Raw genomic sequence first — 25,713 nt, forward strand, 5'->3', positions numbered from 1 at the left:
TTATACCCCTCTGATTTGGGGGGAATGATCTTTTTTTTTTTTTTTTTTTTTTTTTTTTGCAATATTTATGGCTACATCATCCACTATATGATTCTGATAGAATGGACTAGGGATGGACTTTAAAAAGAAAAGCTCCTAAAATTAGGCCAGGAACCTTATGGGAGTATTGCTCGTAATTGGATTTGATTTTAAGATGCTTCCTCTTCTGGTTTTGGTTAAACTTAGCTAGCTGTACTAGAAGGAGTGATTCAAAAAACAGGTACTTGCATCTTAATCACAAAAATAAAAATTCATTCCAGAAAGGGCATTTACCAACAACTGCCATGCACATGCCTTTTAAGCACAGCCGATTTTAGCTCTTTCAGTGGTTTCCTTGAAGATTTAAACTCTTTCAATGTTTCCTCCATAAAGTTAACCAGCAATATTTCAAAAAATTAGGGAAGGAAGAATAGAATAATCCTATTGTTGTACATACATCTAGCAATTTCTGTCAGAATAAAACCTTAATAACAACAACTGAAAGCAGTTGTTAGCAATGATGCCAGGGATAAACATCAGAAGTGGGAGACCTTTGTTTAAAACATACCACATGAAATATATTCTGGAGTTGGAATTTATGAACACTGAGTGTTTATTTAAAATATTAACCTGTCTAAGGCTATTGTGAAGTGACCAAAAGCACATATAACCTTCTCCATTTTCAGAAAGACTACTGGAGAAAGGAATAAAGTTAATTAAACATTTTCAAATTTTGCCCAAACTCTATGATTAACATATTTCAAATTTCTGAATTGATACAATAATTTAATCTTTTCATTACTTTGATTTTTTATTCCTTATCTAAAATATATTCTACACATTCTCTGAGTACACTATTTTCTGCATCTCTACAAAACCACATGCTTTATGGTGGGAAGGAAAATCCAAAGTAACCAGTCCTACACATGAATGATAAGAAAATACAATATCTACAGAACTTTCACTACTGATATTTGTCTGTTCTTATAGTTCTGGACTCCAAACCACCAGGGAAGAAAGTGCAAGTGTTGAACACTATATGCAAGCCTAACATGCAAGATGGGTGGAATTGTATTTCACCATGATCCAAGAAAAAGGAAAAATGCAGCTGTTAGGATAAACACTGATCATCACTGATGATCCTGAGGTGTCCCAAGTTAAAGCCACATGGACTTGCTGACCTGAGAACTATGAAACATGTCAGACCTTGTCTTGAGGATCTACCACAAGCAGTGAAAGAACTCTAGTGCAGTAACTGTAACTTCACAGATTCATGCAAAAACTCTTGATCCTTGGATGGCACAGTGGAGATTTAAACAGAAATATGGGAGGAGATTCTTCTTTTGACACTTGTTAAGCAATGAAGAGGGATATGAAATGGTGTGAAAAACAGGACTCTGCTGTTTGAAGGGAGAAGAGATGATGCTGAAACACACAAAGACTACAGTTTGAGCACACCAAGGGGCAATGGTAACTTTTGAAGGAGGAAAAACTGATTCAGATTTCTTTTTCCTTACAGTTCAAATAAAATGAGATCCAGCTAAAAGACTCAAGAATACTAGAATTACTGGAATTACTCTTGAGGGTCACAGTTGAACTGTCAGCTCAATTTCTGGCACTTGGACATATTATACACACACCACATAGACAGGAGGTTCAGGAATAAATAAATAAATAAATAAATAAATAAATAAACAAACAAATAAATAAATAAATAAAATCTGTATTTTGAGTACACATGATTCTTCACCTGCAGCACAGATGGACATACAGCAACCTTTTTAAGAATGGATCCATTAGACACATAATTTTTTTTTTTAAATTCCTGTGCTTCTATCTAGTTATTTTGATTAAAAGGAGTTGTAGTTACTGAAGAAATGAGAGGCAGGGTATTAGTGGCTACAGTACCCACAGGATCTGGCAGATGAGTTCTTGCTCTTTTACAATGTAGTTTGTAGCTGAACCATGTGCCCAAGTGAACATGCTGGAGGAATGAGCTTATGTGGAGTTCATATTTTAGCCTTGCCTAGAAGGTTTCTGAGCTAGAGACTCAGAGATCAAGGCACCTGTGAAGGTTTTGGGAAAGTCAAGTCCAAGTCTGACATCCCATTCAGGAAGGAGGAACTGGAACTCATTCTCTCACTTCATACCTATGTGCTATGATGATGAGCTTATTGTCTATTCAAGATCAGAGTTCCCTCTGTCAACTTTATCCTGAAATAAAGAATTTACTACATTATTTCTTCATAGATATTTAAATATGTAATTAATACAATTAGTAAGTTATTTTAAATTCAGAGAAATATTTCTGTAATGGCTTTGAAGTTTTTAATTGAGTCTCTGGATTAGCACCTCAATACTCAAGGAACACATGACTGCTGCTGAGTCCATCATACTTTTACTTCAGTGACCATGAAAATGAGGACAAGTAGATCAAACTTTGGTGAGCTTCTGTTTAACTATATGACGGAAACCAGCACAGCTGGAGTCAATTCTTAGCAAATTGATCAGAATTCCTTTACCTTAACTACAGCTTAACTAGTAAATAGACTTTAATAATTTTCTGCAATCAATCTAAATGTATCTTAAAAATTAGTGAAACATTTGATCTTGAAATGTTCACTAAATCTTAAGCATACAACTTTGAACAACTTATGCAGCTTATCTTTCTGCCGATTCAGAAAAGAATAACTATTTATAATAAAAACTTGTTTACTAGGTAAACTCTGTAGAAGATGAATGCTCATAATTCATTCCCTATGTAAAACTGGTAGTTTTTTCCTTTTCAAGATTCAGTATTAACTGTTGTTACCAGGTCTGTATTCTGTTTTTGTTTGGTTTTTTTTGTTTAAATACATTTTTGTATCAACTTCTGGCACAGGTAGTAATCTCACTGAAAATTTGAAAAAACTGTATGCATGTTGATGCTCTTCTTCTGCCATTTTTTAAAGTAAGCACACTTCATACAACAATCCAGACATTTTCATGGATAGATCTGTTTCTTTTAAGGGGTTCTTCAAGTATTCTGTGAACAAGATAATCTTGAGCTCCCTTTGAACATAACAGGCACTTGGAAGATCTAATGAAAACACACTCTTTAAAAATGTAATTGATCTGGCTTTCGCCCTTTTTTCGTGATTATTTCTGCAGTTACAGACTGGCAAAATCTGAAAGTAATAGAAACGTCCTATTTGCTAAAATAAATGAATACATTGAACAATGTTTTTCTTTTCCCCCCTAAAAGCCCATGTTGCAATCCCTCCTAAGGGAAAAAAATAACAAGAAAAAGATGGAGTTTGAACTCAAAGCAAACATAAAAGCTTTATTCACAAAAAAGTCAATTACACAACCCAATTTGTTTTCACCAGCAACCAAAGGAAAGCCTGGTAAGGATGTTTCAAGATCCAAACACCTTGGATATACATGTTCCACCAAAGTTTATATTATAGCTATTTCTAAGAAACAAACTAACAATTAGAGACACCTGTTAAAAGTGCCTGTGCTCTGTTCACACTTCATGTAGTATCTTAAAGTGACAGCATATTAAAATGTCAGTGCAACTCTTTTCCATTACAGAAGTATTTCTAACAACAGAAAGTGCAATTAAATTGTCTGCTCCTAAGTACTTGTATATAACTTGCTTAGCAAAAAGTACTAAAATTCACTGGTGTAGAAGGGAAAACTACCAAATATATAAATTTTAATATTAGAAAGTACACAGTGACAAAAGACATGGACAGAAAAAAAATAGCAGCTACATTAACCTCCATCCACCTAATTTGTACCTATTAAGCACGTAATATGTTTCTTCTAAGATAGTTTTTCAACTTTAGATGTATAGGCCCATATTGTAGGCAAAATAAATACAACCGTGCTGAAATTATTCAAAACTTTGCATTTGATTATGTGCCCACTGTACAACTTGCAATGAAACGTTCTTTGACTTTGACCCCTCCAGCACATAAATATGTGTCTAACTCATGTCAGAAGTCCCTGAGTGGGAACTAAGCCACATTATGGACCACACCTGAGAAACAGAGCAAGACAAGAACCTTCAAACAATTCCTATGGATCCTTTTTATGGGAATCACTCACACAGTGAAGATGCATTTAAAGCATCTTCACTGTTAAATAAAGTTAAAGAAAAAATACAGCTTGATAAAGTGGATTGTGATATTGTGGGGAAAATTCACTTAAAAAAACAACTGTTAGTTTAGAAGAAAATTCCAAAAGTATGAAAGTTTAAAGTTATCAAAACTGAATTTCCAACAAAACCTGGTTTAAATATTCTGTCATGAACTCAAGCCCATTCATGTGTGCAGAACAGAATCTAAAATATTTCAGCTCCATTTCAATGTCCCATGGAGTATGAAGGGTGCTACAGACTCTTGTGACTGAAGGAAAGTTGAAAAGTTTGACCATCTCTTAGAAATGTTGCATATTTTGACATTTACTTAAAGTCACAGACAGATATCACCCTGACCTTCTAAAACATTTATGTCATGCCAAATTAGCCATCAATATTAAGTGATTATTATATTAAGTGATTATTCTGAGCTACAGGACTTTGTGGAATAGATTTAACAATGCTGTAATCAAGGGTAAACTACCTTTACCCATCTGACCAACACGTTGCCCCAGGTTACCACTTTGTAGAAGGAACAAAATCAACTGTCCCTAGGTATTTTTGCTCACAGCCTTAGTTTTAATGGAAGCAATATGAAATATAAGTCTTTAAGCTGTATTTCCTGAAAAGTCACAACATTTTCATCTAAATAATTTCTGCAGTTTCCCACTAGCTTCCAAAGCAGTAGCTTCATCACTTTGAAATCTGAAAATTTACTGAAAATTATGATTGATGTATCTTTAAAATACATCTGTTTCTAATATATTTATCTTTGTTTTCTGAAATATGTCTCATCAAAACTTTAGCTCACCGAATTTCTCTTTATTCTAAGTTTTATTATGCTCTGGATAAAAATCCTGGTTTATTTTTCAAATATGGAAGCATTCAAATACCAGGATTAAAGATATCTGTGTGTTCAGAAGCTAATTTATCTTCAGACAGAAAAATAACCTCTTTCAAAAGGCTTCTGAATCCCATTTTTCACATCAATTGAAATTTGGTGCAATGCATAAATTATGTCTTCCAAGGGCACCTGCGAATTGGCCTCACGCTGTAACATTTATGATTATAACTTTATGGTTTGTCACCCAAGACTCAAGTTTACATTACTCTTAAGCTATGTGATTAAATGGGAGGAAGAGCTGTGGGCCAAGCTTTTCAAAGCTGCTGTATGTATTTCCACTGCACTTGGGCTGGCCAAGAATACTGGAACTGTTGTAGCCCCAGCAGACAAAACACAACCCTGCTCTAATTGGTGCAGAATTCCTATTGGTCACAAGGGTCTGTACTGGCAGCCACAGAAAGCTGGATTGTAAAAGATATTCTGACCATTGATTTCTTTCCAGAATTACCTACTCCCATGTAAGAGTTTGTGAGGAACAGGTGAAGCAGTCATTAATTAACTTTTACACCATATACCACCTAAGGACTTCTGATTTATTAAGGAGATTTTCCAGTGCCAAAATATCCTTCAATGTCCTCTGAGCTGTCAGAACAGCACAAAAAGACAATAATAAGACCTAATTCTTCTTATTCAACTGCTCTAAATGCTCCTGCTGTATAAATTTATTCAAAGGCTGAAAAGTGAATAAGTGGAAATGGCATCATTAGTGCATCTAGTTGATATCAAAATTTGGTTTGGCTAATCAAGGAAAGGTTTCAATATTTAGTCTTTGCCAACAGTCTATAGAGGATCATCAGGCCAGTGTAGAGCAAGATGACAAATATATACCCCCTGTACTTCCAGATGTCACGATTCTTAACCTCAGGCTTCTTGATAATTATGTCCTTGCTCTCTCCATCTAACTATGGGAATAAGTTTCACATATGGCACTGCACTTACTTCTTTATACAGATTTACTTCCTACCTAGGGCACAACATTTCATGCTCCATTTTTTTCCCACTGTTCATCAGAACTGACTGAAAAAAACCACATCTGCTTGGAGAGAGAGTCAGTTTACTTCCATGTTCCTCCCTCTCTTACTATACTTTTTTGCCGGGCATTTTTGTTTGTGTGTTTTTCAATTTTTCTTCTTTTTGTTGTTTAATTAGTTTTTGGCTAAGTTAGCTGATTCTGATGAGTGCAGGACTGATGGAATGAGGGAATATGAAACTCTTTTTAAGTAGCCATGAATTAGTATATCTGCTAAAGCTGTAATATGAAATGTCAACCCTAAATACATATTTCACAAAAAAGTCAACAGCTCATTGCAAAGTGCAATCATTTTTCATAGTAATAACAGCAAGCAACTTCTGCAATATTGTGCTGTTTTATTAACTGAGAACTTCAGGAATCCTTTAGTCATTCAAATTTGGCCGAGTATTTAGACATTTGAATTAACTACTGCAGAGCTGATAAATGAGTACTTTGAAGAACAGGAACTAATATACCCATGATTTTAATGGTGTGATGCTTCTGACATAAGATCTCCCACCATCAGTAGAACTGATGTAAGAGCTCACCTGAAACAGAGCAGGGAGGTTTACCCTTCAATGTGTTCTCCCCTGTTCCTACTTGGTTTTCACTGAGTCTTGCTGCTTTCTCTCTGATAGTTCTGATGCTCACTGAACCCTTGTAGCAAGCTGATACAATTCAAAATTCATGAGAAACTGTACCAATCTTCCCCTAGGATATGTTCTATAGGCTCATGGCAAACTACAAGTTTCAGTAAGGAGGAGCACTGTCGACAGAGGGAGACAAGCATCTTGTCTTTTTAGCAACAATGAACAACAAAATTGGAATTTCCTGTCTTGTAAAGTTGAAAAATAAATTTCAGTATATTCTTAAATTTCTTAAGACATATGCTATATACTGTTACAATGCATTACCTGTATAATAATAGAATTGTTAGCTTTTTTGCATCTTAGATATGTCAAGTTGTTCAGATAATATAAAAAATTTGGAAGAAAAAGAATGCATCTGAAAAGGAAAAGGATATATTGCTATTTGTTTAAAAATTCACCTTTCAATGATTAAATTAGGAAAGATTTTTACTTACATAACATTGTTGCATTATTCTATTCCCCTGTGAGGGTAATGTAACATTTTTGCATTAATTTTATTTCCCTGTGATGGAACTCAACCTACACCTTCAAAAGAACATACTTGTCCATAAATAACTGAACTTCATATTCTAAGAGAAGATAAAACACTATGAAGCATGTTCAGACAAGATAGGAAAAATGGCAATCATAGAAATAAAGGTTCATATATATCTTAGAGACACAGTAAATAAATACCTATACATCTTTGGTTAGGATGCAGCTTTGCATTACAAGATAGCTGACCCAGTAGTCTGCAGCCACTAGAAAACAAATATTTTTTAATAGCTTAATTTTTTGACACACCATCAAGCTAAATCAATTTTCCCTGCAGTTTTGCAACTGCTAGAACTGCAGAAGAAAAATGGTGGGACCAAACTACAAAGATTAGAAGAGTGTTGGGTGTCAAGGAACCAGGAGCAGGACTAATTCTTTTAGTGTAAAACCAGCCTTTCACCAGATTAAGTGTAACAGCACACTCTAATGACAGCATGTACACACATGCATACCTTCAGCATACAATTTGGGGGCTGTCACTAATTATCTGGGTCTGGGTTACCCCCTTCTTTGTCCTCATATTACCTGATATATAGTTGTGTAGTGAATTAACTCAGAAATCCAAGCTGGTAAAAAAGAAACCCAGCCAGACAATGATTATTGACAAGTCTTCCACTGTGTTTGCTCCCTGATATGCAGTGTGTGTCAAGGGGGCAAAGAATGGTAGTGTAGTGTCAAGGGAACACAATTCCAAAAGAATTGAGCTGAAAATATTGTGGAACCATGTTTTTAAATGAAATATACCTTCCTTGACTTCTTCTTTCTAAAATACAATATAAGTTTTAAAAGGTGGGTTTTTTAAAATTTTGTTGTTGGTTGGTTGGTTGCTTTTTTTGCTCTTCCTTTCCTAATTTATATTCTAGTTTAGCAATTTCAAAACTATTTAATTTTGCCTGTACAGTTTGTAGATGAGTCACTCAGGAAAAAGTGCCATGAGACAGCAGAATAACCTAAAGACCTGCTGCTGTTTACAGGCACTTTTGTATCCAATTCCCATCTATCTCACTCTCCTACCTCACTCACCCCTTGTACTGTCTCTCACAGTGGGCTGATTCCTGCACTGAACTGATCCAGCCCACTGAAGTGCTAAAGAAAGAAGTGTCCAATGCTCCTCCTGGGGGAAACCATCTGGATCTAAGTGGCCACACCTGGGCAGATGATGGATGGACACAGCACATGTAGCCCTTGGAAATACAACTCCCTGCCCAGCACCCACAGCACCTCTCTCCACTCTGCTGCAGGCCTGTAAGGGCAGCCACTGTACAGGAGACACACAGGTACTGTTCTGCCCCTGCTACAGATTTAGGGAAATGGATAAAAGGGTACAGGAAAGGTCTATACTTTTGTAGTTACAAAAAATTAGTACTGCTATGGATCACTAATCCATCACAGAGATATAAGAAAATTGGCAGGGTCACAGCAGCTCTGAGGCACAGCCCCTTCTGTGTGCTGGTGCTGTTGAGCTCTGCCCTGGCTCAGCTCGGGTTGTAAAAGCACAATCCAACCCACTGCCTTCTCACCAGGGAGTCATCAGCTTACTACAACATCGCAGCAGCTAAAAACTTGCAAATATTTCCTTAGCTTTTTGTTGTTTCTTTTTACTCTCTTGAGAAATAAGTTCAAAAGACATCTTCATTGTGCCAAGATTATTTTGGAGATGGTATTTTACTTGCATCCCACTCAACATGAAGACTCTTGTTTCTCAAAACCCCCTCTAGACCTAGAATACACACTGATGCATCTGTTCATAAAAACATAGAGAAAGCACAGTTCATAAAGATATTATCTCTCTTTCTATTTATTTATAGATTTACTTGGCACTTACTGGCCTAATGCAGTTATTTTCGGGACATATTTAAATACAGCATTAAGGGCCAACTTCTCTGAGAGAATTATTGGCATTGCTACAGCTACATTGTGCTTCCAACACATACAGCTTTATTCTCTTGTATCCATAGATTTGAAAGCTCAAGTACAAGTAAGAAAAAAGAAATGTAAAGAGAAGAAAATTTACTTTATGTTTATTGTAAATGATTTGCCATACTTGAACTATCTCCCGGTCATTGCAGTAGATGAACAAATACTAATAAAATAAACATAGGCAGTTGTCTTTTTTTCTCTTTCTTTCTTTCTTTCTCTCTCTCATTCTTTCTCTCTTTCTCTCTTTCTTTTCGTTCTCTCTTTTTCTTCTTTGTCTCGTTCTGTCTCTCTTTTTCTTCTTTCTTTCTCTCTCTTTCTTTCTTCTTCTTTCTCTTCTTCTCTTCTTTCTTTCTCTTCTTTCTCTTCTTTCTCTCACTTCTCTTCTCTCTCTCTCTTTCTCTTCTTTCTTTCTCGCTCTCTTTCTCTCTGTCTTTCTGTCTGTCTCTTTTTCTTCTTTCTTTCTCTCTCTCTTTCTCTCTCTCTGTCTTTCTTTCTTTCTCTCTGTCTCTTTCTTTCTTCTTTCTCTCTCTCTCTTTCTGTCTTTCTTTCTGTCTCTCTCTCTTTTTCTTCTTTCTTTCTCTCTCTCACTTCTCTTTCTCTCTCTGTCTTTCTTTCTTTCTCTCTGTCTCTCTCTCTTTTTCTTCTTTCTTTCTCTCTCTCTCTTTCTCCTTGCTTGAATTATTTTAGGCATGTTCCATCCATGGTTAGAAATCAGGCATGACAGTGGTCTAATGCAAAAGTTTTGTCCATGGAGAAATCAGACATGACTACAGTCTACCCCTGAATGTGATCTTAATGCTTTATACCACTGACAAATCATTAACATCTGTTAATAGCTCACCCAGCTGCTTTGTTAGATTGTTTAAAAAAAATCTTATGTACACCATAGATGTCTCCAACTCATAGTCTAAGTAACCTTTCCCAGCTGCTTAATCCTTATTTAAAATCTTACTTTAAAATACACACATTTTTTAACTATCCCATTTCTTTGTCTCCAGACAAAGTAACTGTGCTAACATCTGTTCATTTTCACTCCCCAATTCCCATCTTAAATACTTATTTTCAGCATGTATTTTTCTTGTAAATAGAATCCCATGTACTTTCTCACCTCCTAGTCCTTCATTTTCTCCTTTCCGCTCTTGCTCTCATTCCACTCTATCCCTCATGATTTCTTTTGACTGATTATATTTTAAATACAGTATTAATATAGATTATACAGATTATTTTAAGAGCTTCTTTGATTATCTCACACTAATTTAGGCTTGGGAAAAAGAAAATGGGGGCATGCCATGAATCTACTATGTCTAAAGGGAATAAGCAAAGAGAAAGGGGAACAATATACAGTAAAGGGGGTGTAGGTAGTTGTTAGGGATAAAACTCTATAATGGAAATATTGGAACATTAGAAAATACTTACTGGCTGTGAGAAGCAGTAAGTTATGCAGGAGCATTCTGAGGGAGTTAAGAGGGGACTTGTCACTGGGCACATTTTAAAATAGATTGGATAAAAAGTATGGTTTGGAACCAAGCAGCAGGCAGAGGCAAGGAGAGAGGAGAGGGTGAGGGTGGGGGAAAGTGAAAGGGAGAGGAAGCTGAACTAAGCACTGGGATGGAGATTTCTGAGTGCTAGTTCAGCAGTGGCAGAATATGACAGACACAGGTTGTAACATGTCATTTGGGAATGGGCTTTTAAGTGCTGGTTCTTTACAGGATTTTAAGTGCTGGTTCTACTGCAGTGGTCTAAATAGTACAGCTCTGGATAAAATGCTAGAGTCCTGGTACCATTCCCCATTGCCAAGAAATAGCAGATGAATTGTTGAATAGATGTCCCATATCCAAAATAAATAAATCAGATTTATAAGTGATGTACAATCTAGTTCATATTGCACTGAGCACCAAGATTTCTAATGTTATTTCTTTCTCACTGTTAAGAGTGTAAGGGGCACTGAGGCAATTTACATAACTCAAAAAAGGTACATTACCATAAATTATAGTAATTCCTTTTTTGACAGCAATGCAATAGCATGTCCTGAGAATGTGGAAGTCCAAACAAATAAAATAATTAAACACATCTATTTATTTATCTATGCATTTAACACAATATAACATACTATAATACTACAGGGTGTTTTCTGTACAAACATGGCTGTATTTTTCCAATCTGTCAGCTGACCCACATATCCAAAATGTTTCAAACTGAACTTCATTTTTGTCATGAAAATTTAGTCATGGCTTCTGATTCATGTAAATATAGTACAAAGAAAATTCAAGTGCTTCTATAGTATCTTTAACTTCTTCAGCTATTTCTAACTAGAGAAACAGACAATAGGACAATGAGTATATTTTAGAGGGTATTTACTCCTAGGTTCTCTTCCTTTTTTTTCCTTTTCCCATTGGGCAGTGTAAAGACAAAAGAATTATTCTCTCATAACTGTAAGGCATGGTATGATTCCTCACCATAACAGCTTTAGAGCTCTTCCATCACATTTTCCTGTTCTGTTTAGAAGAGGATTTTTTGTAGCCTCATATTAGAAAAGGGAAGCATTTTCATGAAATTAAGACAATAAAAAATGGAAGAAAAAAATTAAGAACTTTCTTGGATTTGAACTGAGAGTGCAGAACGTACAGCCTGTGAAATCACAAAAAACAGTCCACACCACTTCTTTGCAACTGCATCATGCAGACACAACTAATCAACTGCAGGTTTTTCCAGTGCTAGAGAACTTAAAAATAATGAAATTTCACTTCCTCTACCAAGGAAGGTGCTGTACCACTACAATCAAATATGTCTGTGTACATTTATTTTTTTAAACCATATAAATATATAGATGCAGATTATAGAAGAGAAACCCTCAAGCTCTTGTCATTTTACAAGTTCTGCCCATGTAGTTGCCAGTAATGTTTATATGAACTTTAAAATCCAAACATAGAAAGAATATTGTGCTATGTCATTAGAATGAAAACAAAATATACATTAAAGGGACCTGAAACAAACTGTTCTAGCTCATTGTCCAAACTGGAGGAAAAATAAAATAACAGGCAAAAAATTGTTAGGAGAACAAACGACTGCATATATTGCAAATGTCCACAGTCAAAAGGATTGTCACTAGCAGGATGGATAATATTCAATGTCTTCTAGCATAATTACCATTTACTCCCCAAATCAGCTGCTCAAGGAATCATCTGTAAGGGCTCACCTAGCAGAGCTGTGCTCGAGGAATGCAAAAGACCTTCTCACATAGTGATAGAATTGTCTGAGTTGGGAGGGATCCAGGGGCCATCAAGTCCTGCTCTTGCGGGAATGGCTGACACGGGTTCAAACGCGCCGCCTCGGCATCCTTGGCACCACACCCTAATGGGAGGATGCACCAAACCAGAAATCTCAAACAAATAAACACTGCATCTTGAAGAGATGTAAGGCCACCCCAAGTCAGCTTTTTGGTCCACCAGTCTTCTAGAAACACAAAACATCCTTTCAATATCTATCTGATGAGAAATTATACAAGGAAACCATCATACAGTCCTTCTTGCTCTGGCAGTCTTTTAGCTCTCTCTGGTAGACTGTCCACTTGCTTCTTTGTCTGAAACACACCTACTAATGCCTCTCTCAATTCCCCTATGATGGTCTCACCACTTGCTCCTAGCACACAGAGCCATTTCACTTCCTTCTGGTGTACTCCTGAAGCATGTAAGTAAATATTTAGGCATCTGGAGTTGTCTGTTATTTCATATATTCCCCTAAAAAACGCACAAACGAGGAAAGTATTCTTTAATAGGTAAATAGAGGTTATTGTTCTATCTTGAGCTGAAGGTGGACATGGTTTATTTTGTGGGTGTTAGAAATTCTAGGTTGTTACAGCTCGCAGGTGGCTCAAGAAACTGAGGGAAGTTTTGGTAAATCCAGTGAAATGGCATAGATAACATGTAACCCAAAGCATGCTATCATCATGCCATGCTGTCAAATGGAAATTATGATTTTAGGATATTTCAGTCTAAAAAAGCACCTTCTATTCATTAAAAAAAACCCAAGAGTAGACGGCAGAATGTGTAACCAAAATTAAGAAAAGCTTGGGAGATCTGTAGCAGTCTGATTCAACGATGCAGCAATTCAGTTTCTATCAAAGAAGAGATAGAATTATTTTAAAATCAAGAAAAGAATATAGATTATATGCTTTCCAAAAATCTGCACTGATTTGAAATAGGGGTATCATCAAGCAGTTCTAGTGTTTGATCACAAATAACACAGTATCACATGAGGAGATGTTGAAACCACACATACACAACTCCTTTTATCCCAAAGGCTCTTGACACTCTTTATGAAATATACATGTGCTATGCCTATGAATAACAACAACAACAAAAAAAGCACACAGGAACAGAAATCACTTTGACCAGCACTGCACATCAGAGCATCTGTTTAACAGTGTACATCAATACTGTTCTTTAATTCAGGGAAGGATTTAAATTGCAATAGTATATCTAGCAGGAATTATTAGCCCATGTGCCCTTATTAATTCCTAACAGATTGCACACTGAAGGAAAAAGAAGGGAGAATTACAGAGCACTGGATCACATCCACATCCAAATTACTATAAACTGTAAAGTCCTCATTATAAAAAATTTGGATCTGTATGTAAATATCTCAAGTATTTCAATGCTGAAATTCAAATGCCAAAACCAGAGTATAAGCTGCCATATGCACACAAGCCCTGTGAAAAATTGTGCCAAAGGCCACTGATAATTGAAGGAAATCTAATCCCAGAGAAAAGCCTTGACATTTGGATGAAATAAGGACATTAGGCTGAGTTAGTCAGGGATTATTTTTACTTGGTTCTTTTTCTTCAAAATGAAAAAAAAACCATTTCTTAAGAAACTATCAGTTTCAATATATTTTTATACACTTCTTTTATATGACAATAGATGTTGTTCTCTACATATTCAAACAAAACCTTCTGTTTTTCTAGTCCAAAATTACTTAAAAGGCATTGAAAGGAAAGAAAGAAAAGGAAGTGAAAACTTCCAAAATCCAAAATTAATTACACGAAGTTTCATTGGCCATAACGCATTGTTTTTCTAAGCCTTCTGAGAGTTCAACTGTTCATTCCAATACAGAATATTTTGGTATCCTGATAATTTTCCCAGGACAGGAAGACTATTTTCTGCTTAAAACTGTTACGAATCAAACTGGGGCAGTTCTCATCAAGTGCCATGAACTCAACATGGCCCGATGCAAACCAAGTGAACTATGGCCACTTGGAATGGTGACATTGAATTAAGACAATGAACTCTTCCTTAACCAATGTTTTTCAGAAACAAGCTCCACCTCTGCCCATTCAAACAAAAAAGACCAAAAAATCAAAGAGGAATTAATGATATAAAGGAAGTAGCTCTTGCAAAATAACAGATGGAATGAGATCGGAAACACATGTAGTAAGTCGAACTCTTTTAATAAGACCAAAATGACAGAATTGGAACAAAGGAACAGAATGGATAAACATACACACACAAATCAGCAGAACAGTTGCTAACTAGAAATGGGTCTGTAATGCAGATTCCAAACCTCGATTTTGATCCCAAACTATTTTTTCAGATTTGGGCCTTTAGATTCATGATGTTGATTTAGAACTTTTCAGAAAGACTAGCAAAATTTAAAATCTCCATCCTGATGACACAAAAACTTCCTCCATAATTTCTATGGTGAATTATTTAGCTCATATTTTACATGCTGATGTTGGGGATCACACATGAGATCAAAAGTCAGTCCATATGAAGATTCTGATCTAAAGCTGAACTATGTGAAGAGGAATTACAGGAGAGCAATATGGACAGCAGCCTCCCTGCCAAAGGTGAGAAACAGCTTTAAGAAAAAAACCAGGGATGTTGGATAGGTTGCTCATGAAAACAAGCTATAGTTGTTAACTTATTCTCCTGAGAAATTGAAGTAAAATCTTTCAAAAAATGTCTTCTGAGTCTCCTTTATGCATTGGTTTTGAAATTGCACAATGATTCCAAAGTGAGACTGCATCGTGAAGGCACAGCTATATTGAAAAGTAGGAAAGACTTTAAATATAGAGGGAAAAAATCAAATGGAACTGTCATTATTTGAGTTAACTAGAGAAGTACTAAAAAACTGCATGCTAATATATGTTTAAATTGCTAGGACAAATTACACCTAAAATGGAATAGAGAAGTAAATAATTCATCGAATTCCCATAACATTTTTCCTGTTCACAGGAATTTCAGACACATTTTCTTTTCAGATGTTATGCATTTTAAAGTTTTTATGACACTTAGTCATACATTTCTTCATTTGTGTTTTCTATTAAATTGTGCCATGTAGACAACTGTTAAAAAAATTACTCAGTAGGTTTCCATTTCCTAACTACATAATACCAAATCACATCCAAAATGACTATTTCTACACCAATATATGTTTCACAGTCCATATGAATACTTGCAAAGGCGATTTTGAAATTGTTTTCAAGAACAGTGGAGTCACTAAAATTCAGCTGTATAAATACTGGTGACAAAGAAAAAGAGAATGCATATATAAAGGGAGTCAATTTATAAACCTAGAGGAAATTATAAGCTAAAATTTTATTTCTACTTGTAGTTCAAATTTTCAATATGACCATTGGTTGCATGCATTTTTTGAGGTGTTAAAACGTGATAGCAAGGAAAATTCTATGTTAGTGCACTTAGTTCAAAGTTATGAAGCTCCTGAAAATGTCATTTTCATGCCAGCAACTCAGTATTAGGGAAATTAAAAGAATAAACAGGTTTTTTGGCTTTTTTTTTCCCCCTGACAATTTAGATTACTCAGAACATAACGTGGAACAGTCAGAGACCACAGTAGCATCCTCCAGTTACTAGTTAGGATTGCTTGTCTGATTCCTCAGATGCAATTAGCTTTCCCTTGACTTCACACAGCTCCCTGCAATATTCCCTTTTTCTCTCCAGCTATGCACCTGTAAGCTTCTGCATAAACACTAATTATCCAACAATAAAACCTTATTAAGTTCTGAGTTTTGTAAATTTGATTGAGTCAAATTTAGTCACACTAGGACACAAAGGATAAACTCTATCTGGAAAACCACTTTACCAAATTTAATTTTAAAGTAATATGTATGGCAATGTCTTGTTCTATGTGTCATGACCTGGAATGTAATTTTGTCACCTTTTGGAAGTCTCATGGATGAAAACAACATCACAGCCTGCATTACGCTTAAGACACAAAAAAGGTACAAAGTAAACAAACCCAATTCTTCATCCAGCCTAAGACACTTTTCTCCTCCCTCACTTTCTAGCAAAGAAAGATCACCTAGAGATCTTAACTAAAAAATAGACCTTCTATGCCTTGACTGTGTCTGTACCAAAAAACTCTGGCTACTGCTGTCACTTCTCATACATGGGCACACACAAAAACTTACCAGACTTGGCATTTTCTAGGAGGACAAGAACAGAGGTTCAGTACTTTATTTAATAGCTAAGTTAATCATAAGGATAACTGATATGTAAAATAGCTATTAGAGACTGCTCTATAAAAAAATTAAAAATTCAGCACATCTTTCTTTAATAATATCACATTAGAAACTATTCTACTATTCCATCTTGCAAATGAGAAAAGAGCTTAATTTCAAAGAATAAGTGGGATTCATGGAGTTAGAACAATGTATCAGTTATCTTCATCTATCTAGCACAGGAATTTCTTAGAGTACTGATCTTTAGTGTTCTAGCAGCGAAAAAAATAAAATTATTGTCAGATGTACTCTTAGGAAAAAGCACTTCATTAAGCATTTGGATTCTCTATGGTTTATAAGCATGTACTTATATACTGTTCCTCCCTTGATGTGAGCAGATAAACAAATCTAGCATTGTTACTGTAGAATAATAGAAAATTGCTAAACAGAGAAAAGATATTGCAAAATATCATAAAGAAGCCAAACCATTTTCCAGGGTTTCAAAATAATCTTTGACAGAAACTTTATTTTCTCCAATTTTTTATTAAAAACATACACATACACAAAATATCAATGAAGCACTAAGCCACCAGTCCACTAGATGTGAGCCTCTGATATCTTCCCTAAACTCCTTCAGAGCAGTAACTTAGATCAATGAGATTACAACAATTTGAAATGGCCACAGGACTCTTTTCACCAAACACACTTCCAGGAAAAAAGGTAAGAAATTCAAAACACCATAAAAATTAGGCAACAAATGGTGCTTTCATATATCCTTTCACATAACCAAAAAGAAGAAAACCCTAAACCAATCACCAAAACTGAAATAGCTGGAAGTGATTAGGAAACAGTGGATTATCAATACCATGTTGGGAAAGATTTAGTACACAACAGCACATAGAAGCACTGCAAGAAAGGAATAAAGTCAATGAAAAACCATTGGAAAACATTCTATGTCCAAAGTTCAGAATTAAAACCAATGTTTCATTTGAACTTTCAAGGCCATCAAAGAATTAATCTGCTATAGTAAATTGGGACCATTACAAAATGAAAGGAAGAAGCATGATGTTAGAAACATAGAACAAAATGATGGATGAGATCAAAGGGTATTCTATTCTTGGTTTTGTCATTTGCTTTCAAAATGTGAGTATTTTCAACTACTACCATCTGCTGAGATCTGCAGAAAAGTTACTGCAATATCTGTGTAATATCTCTGAATATAGCATCTGCATCAACAAACTAGAAAAACTATCACTTGGGTGCTGCCCACTTCTGCAAAGAGCTACAGCTAAGTCAGTGGAAAGTTAACTCAATGGAAGTTTATTCAAATTAGGAAATTTGTTTAATGGATTTTTTATTTGATTCAGCCCTTCAGTTTTACTTTTATTGATAATCTGATTTCTTTTGCACAGCTGCTGTTTGTTGCTTTTTTCCTACTTCTTCCTTTGTACTAAAAATTCCACTGCTTATGGATGCACATTTCACATTTAAGAGTTTCCTAATTTTTACCACTTTTTGTTGTGTTTTTAAAGATTGTTACAGCTCCACAAACATCCCCATACACTCTTTAATGCTTTACATTCCTGGATCTCAGATCTGAGAAGCCTTTTCACTACTAAAAGTGTGTAAAACTCAGTAAAATCTCAAAGAGATATGGGGAAATCTGACCTTGTATTCTGAGAGTCCACTGTGGTTCCTATCAGAAAACTGCAAGTTTTGTGATGTGCAATTAATGCATTTTCTGACACATGATATGTGGCTTACACTAAATTATGAATTATCTGTGTTCTTACTACAAAAGAAGACAACTTCTAGTTCAGTACAAAGAGAAAAATGAGGAAAAGTCAAACCAGAGCTTGAAAGCAATAGGTGAATTATAGCACAAACTGCCAAAATGAAGTCACTAAAGCACATCCTTTGGGGACCACTTGACAAAAGAACAAGAAAAATTTTCTTCTTTTAAATTTGGTCTTGTATTTGTTTTGCTTGAACCCTGTTGCTTCTGAGCCTTTAATTTCAATGTTATTAAAGTCTTGTTTTAATAGCATTGCTCCAGTTGTACTTGGAGGGGCAGAGAGGACCCTCAGAACTGCCAGGTGCATTGATTTCATATAGAGATATGAATCAACACATCCACACTGTGAAGGGATTTGGAAGGATTGCCTGGGCAAACTCCAACCCCTGAGGAGGACCTGCAGCACCCCAGCAGCAGATGATGCAGCTGGAGCCTGAATACCTGTCTCCTGGTGTGGGGCAATGACCACAGACAGCAAAATGCAACCTGTAAAAAACTGCATCTCAAGGTCTCATGCAAATCACAGAATGTGATTTAAACAGAAGCCAAAAATGCATCCATGAAAAGCTCACAGGTTGCCTGCCTGAAACTAGAATATGAAGTCATAATTGACAACTCCAAGCATATTCCAGAGACCACAGCTGTCCTAATAATTTGTTTGGGGCTGATTAGTCTCCTAGTGAAGCTTTTCTACCCACATGTCTGTCACCTAGATAGAGCTCCAGGAAGAATATATGGTAATTACTGACACTGCATAACACACATGGCATGAATAGTTTTCCCCTTCTAGTAGTGTGCTTCTCCATTCTGGTTTGGTTTTCCTGTACAGTAACACTTACTTGTGAATTTATATAAAAACTAAAAAGCATAGAAAATAAAAGGATATTTCACAAACTAGAAATGCAACTCTTCTTTTTTCATTTCAGTAACCAATATTAAGAAAAAACAAACTAATTTAAGCAAATCTTCGAGGTCATTTAATAATTTAGACTCATATAAGAACAAATATTCAGAAAACAAAATAAAGTCAGATAAAAATATTTTAAAAATATAAATAATGAAGTTATTTAGCTTACAAAGAGAATATAGAACATCTGCTCTTATTATTTTATTAAAAATCTGTGGAAATTATTTTGTAGGCAATATGGTATTTCTCAATTACATATAAAAGCATTACTGCAGATATTACATATTCTAAGTGAATTTAACTTTAGCCATCTTCATGTCATAGCATTGTGTTACAAGAGTAAAAATACATGTCATAAGCAGATTTAACACCTTTAGATGACCTCTTATCAGAAATGTGCCATGCTACTCAAATTCCATCTGTCAAATGCTGTAAATACAGGTAAGTAAACATAAATGTCATTAGAGGCACAAATTATCTTACTAGGAGAAATGCTAGGATTTTATTTTTTGACAGCTTGTAATTTGGATATGTTCCAGTGTCAACAAAACCTGTTCAAGCATGATCTTACCTTGTTTTCACTACATCAAGGGGATGCATCAGGCAAATTTCTACAAGACCTATAAAAGAGTAACAAAGAAAGGCCTAATAAACATTTGTACAAGTAATAATTTAGTTTTCATTACTCCAAAAGTTTTTGAAATTTGAAAAGCAAAATAAAAGCCTACACATATCATCAATAACACAGTACTCATCCATCTCATATTTTAAACATGCTCTTCTGCAGTGTGTATAAACCATTGGGCTTTTCAACAGTAAACAGTGCTAGGTGATCATGAGAGTGGGGTAAGTGAGGACTTTAGCTATGTAATAAATTTAATCTTATTTTTTTCTCAGTTTTCTGACTTAAGAACAGTGGGAACATTTGACTGGCACCATAAATAAATATATTAAGTCTTGCTGGGAGTAGCAAAGGAGGGAGTTCAGGTTGGCACTTGCTTCCTTGTCATATAAGAATAATTCTAAGGACACTGCAGGACTGCACTGGTGGCTCAGGTGAACTTGTTAAAATGACAGCTGATTCCTGAGTATCTGAGCTGCAGCCCCACTGGTTCTTTGTTCTATCCTGCCCTGTGCTGATGCTGATGTGTTGTCCTGGCTTTCCCCTTCCTGCTCCACTGCTCACATTGGCACCTACATTCACATGATGAGGACTTCCCACGTCCCTGAAGAGAGTGTGAATCTCAAGGGGCCAATGCCAAGGTAGAAGAGATCTGGAAGGTCCCAGACACACCTGTCAACACCACCCTCAAAGATGGCTCCATTATTTTTCCCACCCACCTGGCACCCAATGAAAAGTCCATACATAATCCAGGGAGAACTTTCTAGTTAAATTTCTAGGTTTGCCTACTATACTTTCCTTTTGGCATATCAGCCAGATCCCAAAGAGCAAACACACAGTAAAAGGATGTATTTATCAGGACCACTGCAAAAGTGTATTTTAGAGATCTGCCACTCTGCACACACAATAAAAACTACCACACAAATCTTACAGGACTTTGAAATGCCAAGAAAATACATACATATACATGCTAGATAATAATATCTTTGAAATTTCTGTGCCCTGGTTATTAGGACCCTTAAATATCCACTCACACTTTTTACTCAGTGTAATTAAATTTAATGCTACATCATGAAGAAACAGCTTGTGAAGACTATACTTATTACTATGTTTGAATGAATTTATTTAATTTATTTCTGATTATCATACAAATAATTACAAAGCTTCTGTAATAAAGAATGCATCTTCTGGTGATTTGGAGTTAAGTTTCTAAAAATCTTGATTCAGGAAAGCCTTTTTCTTCAAGTTAGAATACCTCCTCTCTTTAAATTCCTCTCTTTATGTGTCCCACTGAAACTAAGCAGAGGCTTATGTTCCACTAGATGCTCTCCTATTTCAGATGCCACTGTCTGAAGTTCCACATCCTATCCTCTTCCTTTAATGGCACACACCACATCTGATGTTAGGTGTTAGGCTACTCAAATACTTTCTTTTTCTAAGTATTGAAATCAACAGCAAGAGAAAATCACATTTTGAAATATTGCAAAATAGTCAATAAAAACTATTGAACTAATGGAATTTGTATTTTGGCCCTATTCTTTGACAGACTTGATGGAGAAAAGCTCTTGGGGAACTTCATGCAAGAACCAGGCTCTGCAGCTCTCTGTGGCACATTGCAGTATGTAATCAGTATCAGAAACCTGGGCTTCTTTTCCTTATTGAATATAATCTAAGGGAAGTTTAAAGTTTCACATTTTGATTATTTTAGAATTAATAAGTAAAGTGTTTCAGGTAGAACAGGAAAATTGGGGATGTGGCCTAAAGTTTAACTCAGAGAGCATCAGAGTTCAAAATACTATCTACTTTCTATTTCAACTTTGTGCAAACCTTCTGAGCAATACAGATACTTACTAAGCCTTTTAAACTAAACCAGAGCATTAGCAGAGGGAGGATTCTCATTATAGTCAAAGGAGATGTAGCCAATAAATGCAATAAAGCTTTCAGCTCAGCCTATATTAAAAGCTTATATTTAAAAATAGTAATTTATTTTCTGCTTCATACACTTTACATATTGAATACATATATTATTGATAACTGTTACATATTTATCCTAAGGAATAATAAGCTATTTATACAACAAGAAAGAATGGTAAAAGTTTTGGCACATGAACACAAGTAACTTTGGAGATAGGAACAGAAGGAGGGTGTAAATTGTAATGCTAGAATTCTTCATTAAATTTATTTAACTGGAATTTACATAAAATTTTTGAAGATGTTAAAATGTTTAAACTGAGCTCCTAACATAAAATACTTGCTGTGAGTTCTAATTTAGCAGAAACAATTTTCATTATTTTCTATCATTACATTCTAATGCACAAAGATTGAAAGATATAAAATTTGCCAGACAGCCCCTGATCCTTAGTTTCCTGCCACTGAGTTTGAAGGACAGTCTCAGGTTAATATTTATGATCATTGTTTTGCTGTATTTTCTTTTCACTCCTTACAACCTTGTTTTCTTTTCAATTTTGGATTAAAGGAAGACAATGTAGGTGATATCAGCCAAAGGGTATTAAAATGAATAGCAATGAGATTCCTTAAAAAGAATGCAAATTTTTTAATGAAAGCAAAAGCTGTCATCATTATTTCTGTGCAGGTATATTTATCGCTCTAATTATTGTCGAAGAATTGCTTCTATTTTACTAAAACAAGATCATATCACATTTCACATAAGGGAACTGTCCCAAAATCTATAAACTACTCCAACAGCTGCCAACAGGTGCTTTGTGCATGGAGCCACAACTGAGTATTTCAGTGCTGGCAGGGGGCATAGCCTATGAGATTTCCCTTTCCAACCACTCTCCTTTTCTAAGCTCTCTTTTTCCAACCCTCTCCCCCTCTCCCCATTTTTGATCTTCTACTCCATCTTATTTTGGCAGATAGAGCCTACAGTAGGGGGCCAAGCACGGGGCCAAGGGTTGTTCACCCTATTCTGTTTCTGCAGCATTAATGACCATTTTGGGAGAAAACTGTAGAGTGCCAGAATTTGGCTCTATTTTCTTGGTCCTTGTAGGATAATTTTTAATTCAGGCATTTTTCCAGCAACTGAATCAGATGAATTCCAAGGTCCTTGGCAAGAGCCCTGTTTTGATAACTTCAGGATTCTATTGGTTATCTGCCTTTCTCAGCCTTTTCTTTGTCTCATCATATAGTTACACACCAGGTTTTAAAAATGTACAGTTACTTGATTTCACCAGACCAAAATTCTTCAAAAGATGAAGGGATTATGACACAGCTCTCTGAAGAGCACCAAAGGACTGCACACTGTGCAAGACACTAATGGAACAGCTACAAACACAAGCCACATTTTTCCATCTACTATAGTAGTCATGCAAATCATTACAACATCCTACTTGATAGCCTGCCCAGAAAGTGTGGTGGCCCTACTAAATTACAAGCACTCTGAGATATGCTCAATAAAATAAAATATATTGCCCTTTCTTTAGCTAATGTTCATCAGCTTTGTGACAAATTCAATTAGCACTATGAAAATCTAATTTACTAAACAGCTCTATCAGGGTGCAATACATCTTAACTTGTCACTCTGCAAAGACTACTGTTTACAAACTTTATTTCCATGAAAAAGTAGTTCAAATAGTTACAGACACATTGTCCAAAAAAATACTCTAATCATCCCATTGGGTCTCCTCGGTGATGTCACATGCAAACTAACCCAGAGTGATATATTATGGCCTAATAATGTTTATAACAATGCAGATCCAACTAGCTGAACAAGAGCCCAAAGGAAATATAGGAAAGAACAATTACTGGGTCAGTCCAAAATTTGTCATCTTCTGGGTGGGAAAACATTCCCTGTGAAAACCAAATACTAACCATAAAACAAGACATAATCAAAATCTGTGTGTTGAAGAAATAACCAGCTGTCATCATTGACATGCTCTGAGGATACACAAGTGGAATATCTACAACCAAGAAGGGAGTCCAGAATTCTATTATGTAAAACATTCTGCTCAGTAACAGGGCCCATGGAGGGAATAAAATGACAGAAAATGCTGACCTCCAAACTGACCCTCCTCAGCAAAGCATTTTCCCTTTCCCAGCTAATATCTTCTGTCTTTAAATTGTTTCCCATTATGGATTACATTACATTTCCCTCTACAAGATTCACACTTAAAATTTCAAACTGGCAAACTTCACATGCATCTCTTCAATGCAAACATTTTGGTGACTAGTGGCTATTTTGAGCTTCTTTGTTCCTCTATCCCAACATTCACACAAGTCTTGTACCAATAATCATACATGGCTTGAGAATACTATGAAACTGTTTAAAATGTGTTGTAATTGTGACAATCCATCTGGAAAAATGTGAAAGCTCGAGCAGCACAGGATTATAGCTCTCCTTATATCTGCAAGGATTTCCATACTTCATCTATTCACTGAATAGGGAAAAAAAGAATGAAATCTAACTAACAGTTCTTGCAAAACAACACATAAAACCAGAACCATTTGGGCTTTGGAATGCCTTAGGAGAGAACCTATCTTTTTATCTTCAGCATTTCATCGATCCTCAATGATATGAACCGAAAAGTGTGAAGTGCCTGTGACAGACACTGATTTGTTTCAAAGAAACCTGAGCAGCTCACCCTCTATGTGTTCTCTGCATAACACACGAACACAGATCCAACACAGATTCAAGAGATGCAGAGCATGATCCATGTGTTAGTTCAGACAACCCCCTACAGAGCAGAAGCCATTATGCACCCTCCTCCCCTTGTGTTACTCATTTCCCTGGAATAACACAGTCACTGGAGAAACACAACAGACAGGAGGCTGGTCATAGAAAATGTGGCAATAAACACATCAGGCACTGTATATTGTATAGCTGGAACAGTTGATATTTATTTTGGCTTTTATGTAGATATAGTTACAATGTACGAAATGATCATAAATATTTTATGCGTGCTATACATTTCCTTCTGAGAATATAAGCCTGACAGAAAGAATCTCGTGTTGGTCTTTGTATCCTAATCAAAACAATGACAAATTCCTCTTAAATATGCTTTTCTGTGGGTTAAAACACTCCATTTGACAAGATGAAGCACAGACTCTTCCTGATTGTAACAGCACTATTTCATAAAAAAATCAATGCCTGGAAAAAAGTATCCCTGCAGTCAATTCTGCACAGGTTAATTAATTTCTATCAGCTGGCTGATTTCCTCTTCACAGATATATAAAGCTTTTACCTCTTCTGTAAGGGTCACAAGATGTTAGGTTCACTGGGCAGCCAAGGCTCACTCTTTTTGTAGGGAAGCAGTCACATACTGTGCCCTTCTCAATTGTAGTACATGCCAACTAGGCTCCAAGGAAAACTATACAAGGGCATGCACAGACTGTGCTGAGAAAGATCTACCTGTTAGCCTTCACTTAAGAAAGTGACACTTATTTTAACTCTTGCCCAGGATTCTATTTAGTGTGGTATGGGATTAAATAATGGTACCCTGGAGCTCCTCACAAACATTAATTAACATTTTAGGTAAGGAGCCAAATCAATGCTTTCCTTAGAAAATGTGGAGAAATGGAAAGTTACTCCAAAAAGTACTCCATAATGGCAGTGCTGTATTCATGAGTCATTCTTCCTCAGAGACCTAGTCTACACAGAGGAAATACACTAGAAAACATGTTAATTAAACAACTTGTTGAACATGATTTTCCCCTTGGTGTAGACAAGGATGTCTGTGTTTAAAAATGTATTGGCTGATCACAGAAGGATCCCAGGAGCAGCTCTGGGCTCACTGTCACATTTTAGAA

At 35.7% G+C, this 25,713-nt stretch overlaps 1 protein-coding gene across 3 annotated transcripts in view; it reads right to left on the reverse strand.

The window, feature by feature from the left end:
- SLC25A21 (solute carrier family 25 member 21) overlaps window positions 1–25,713 on the reverse strand; it is a 227,266-nt gene that overhangs the window by 78,631 nt on the left and 122,922 nt on the right. For all 3 annotated transcript variants that reach the window (XM_056492658.1, XM_056492660.1, XM_056492659.1), the window contains exon 2: window positions 19,897–19,945. In XM_056492658.1, coding sequence (XP_056348633.1) covers window positions 19,897–19,945 — 49 coding nt within the window. The remainder of the gene's footprint in view (window positions 1–19,896; window positions 19,946–25,713) is intronic.

This window comes from Oenanthe melanoleuca, chromosome 5 (genome assembly GCF_029582105.1).
Source record: "Oenanthe melanoleuca isolate GR-GAL-2019-014 chromosome 5, OMel1.0, whole genome shotgun sequence".
Lineage (NCBI taxonomy): Eukaryota > Metazoa > Chordata > Aves > Passeriformes > Muscicapidae > Oenanthe > Oenanthe melanoleuca.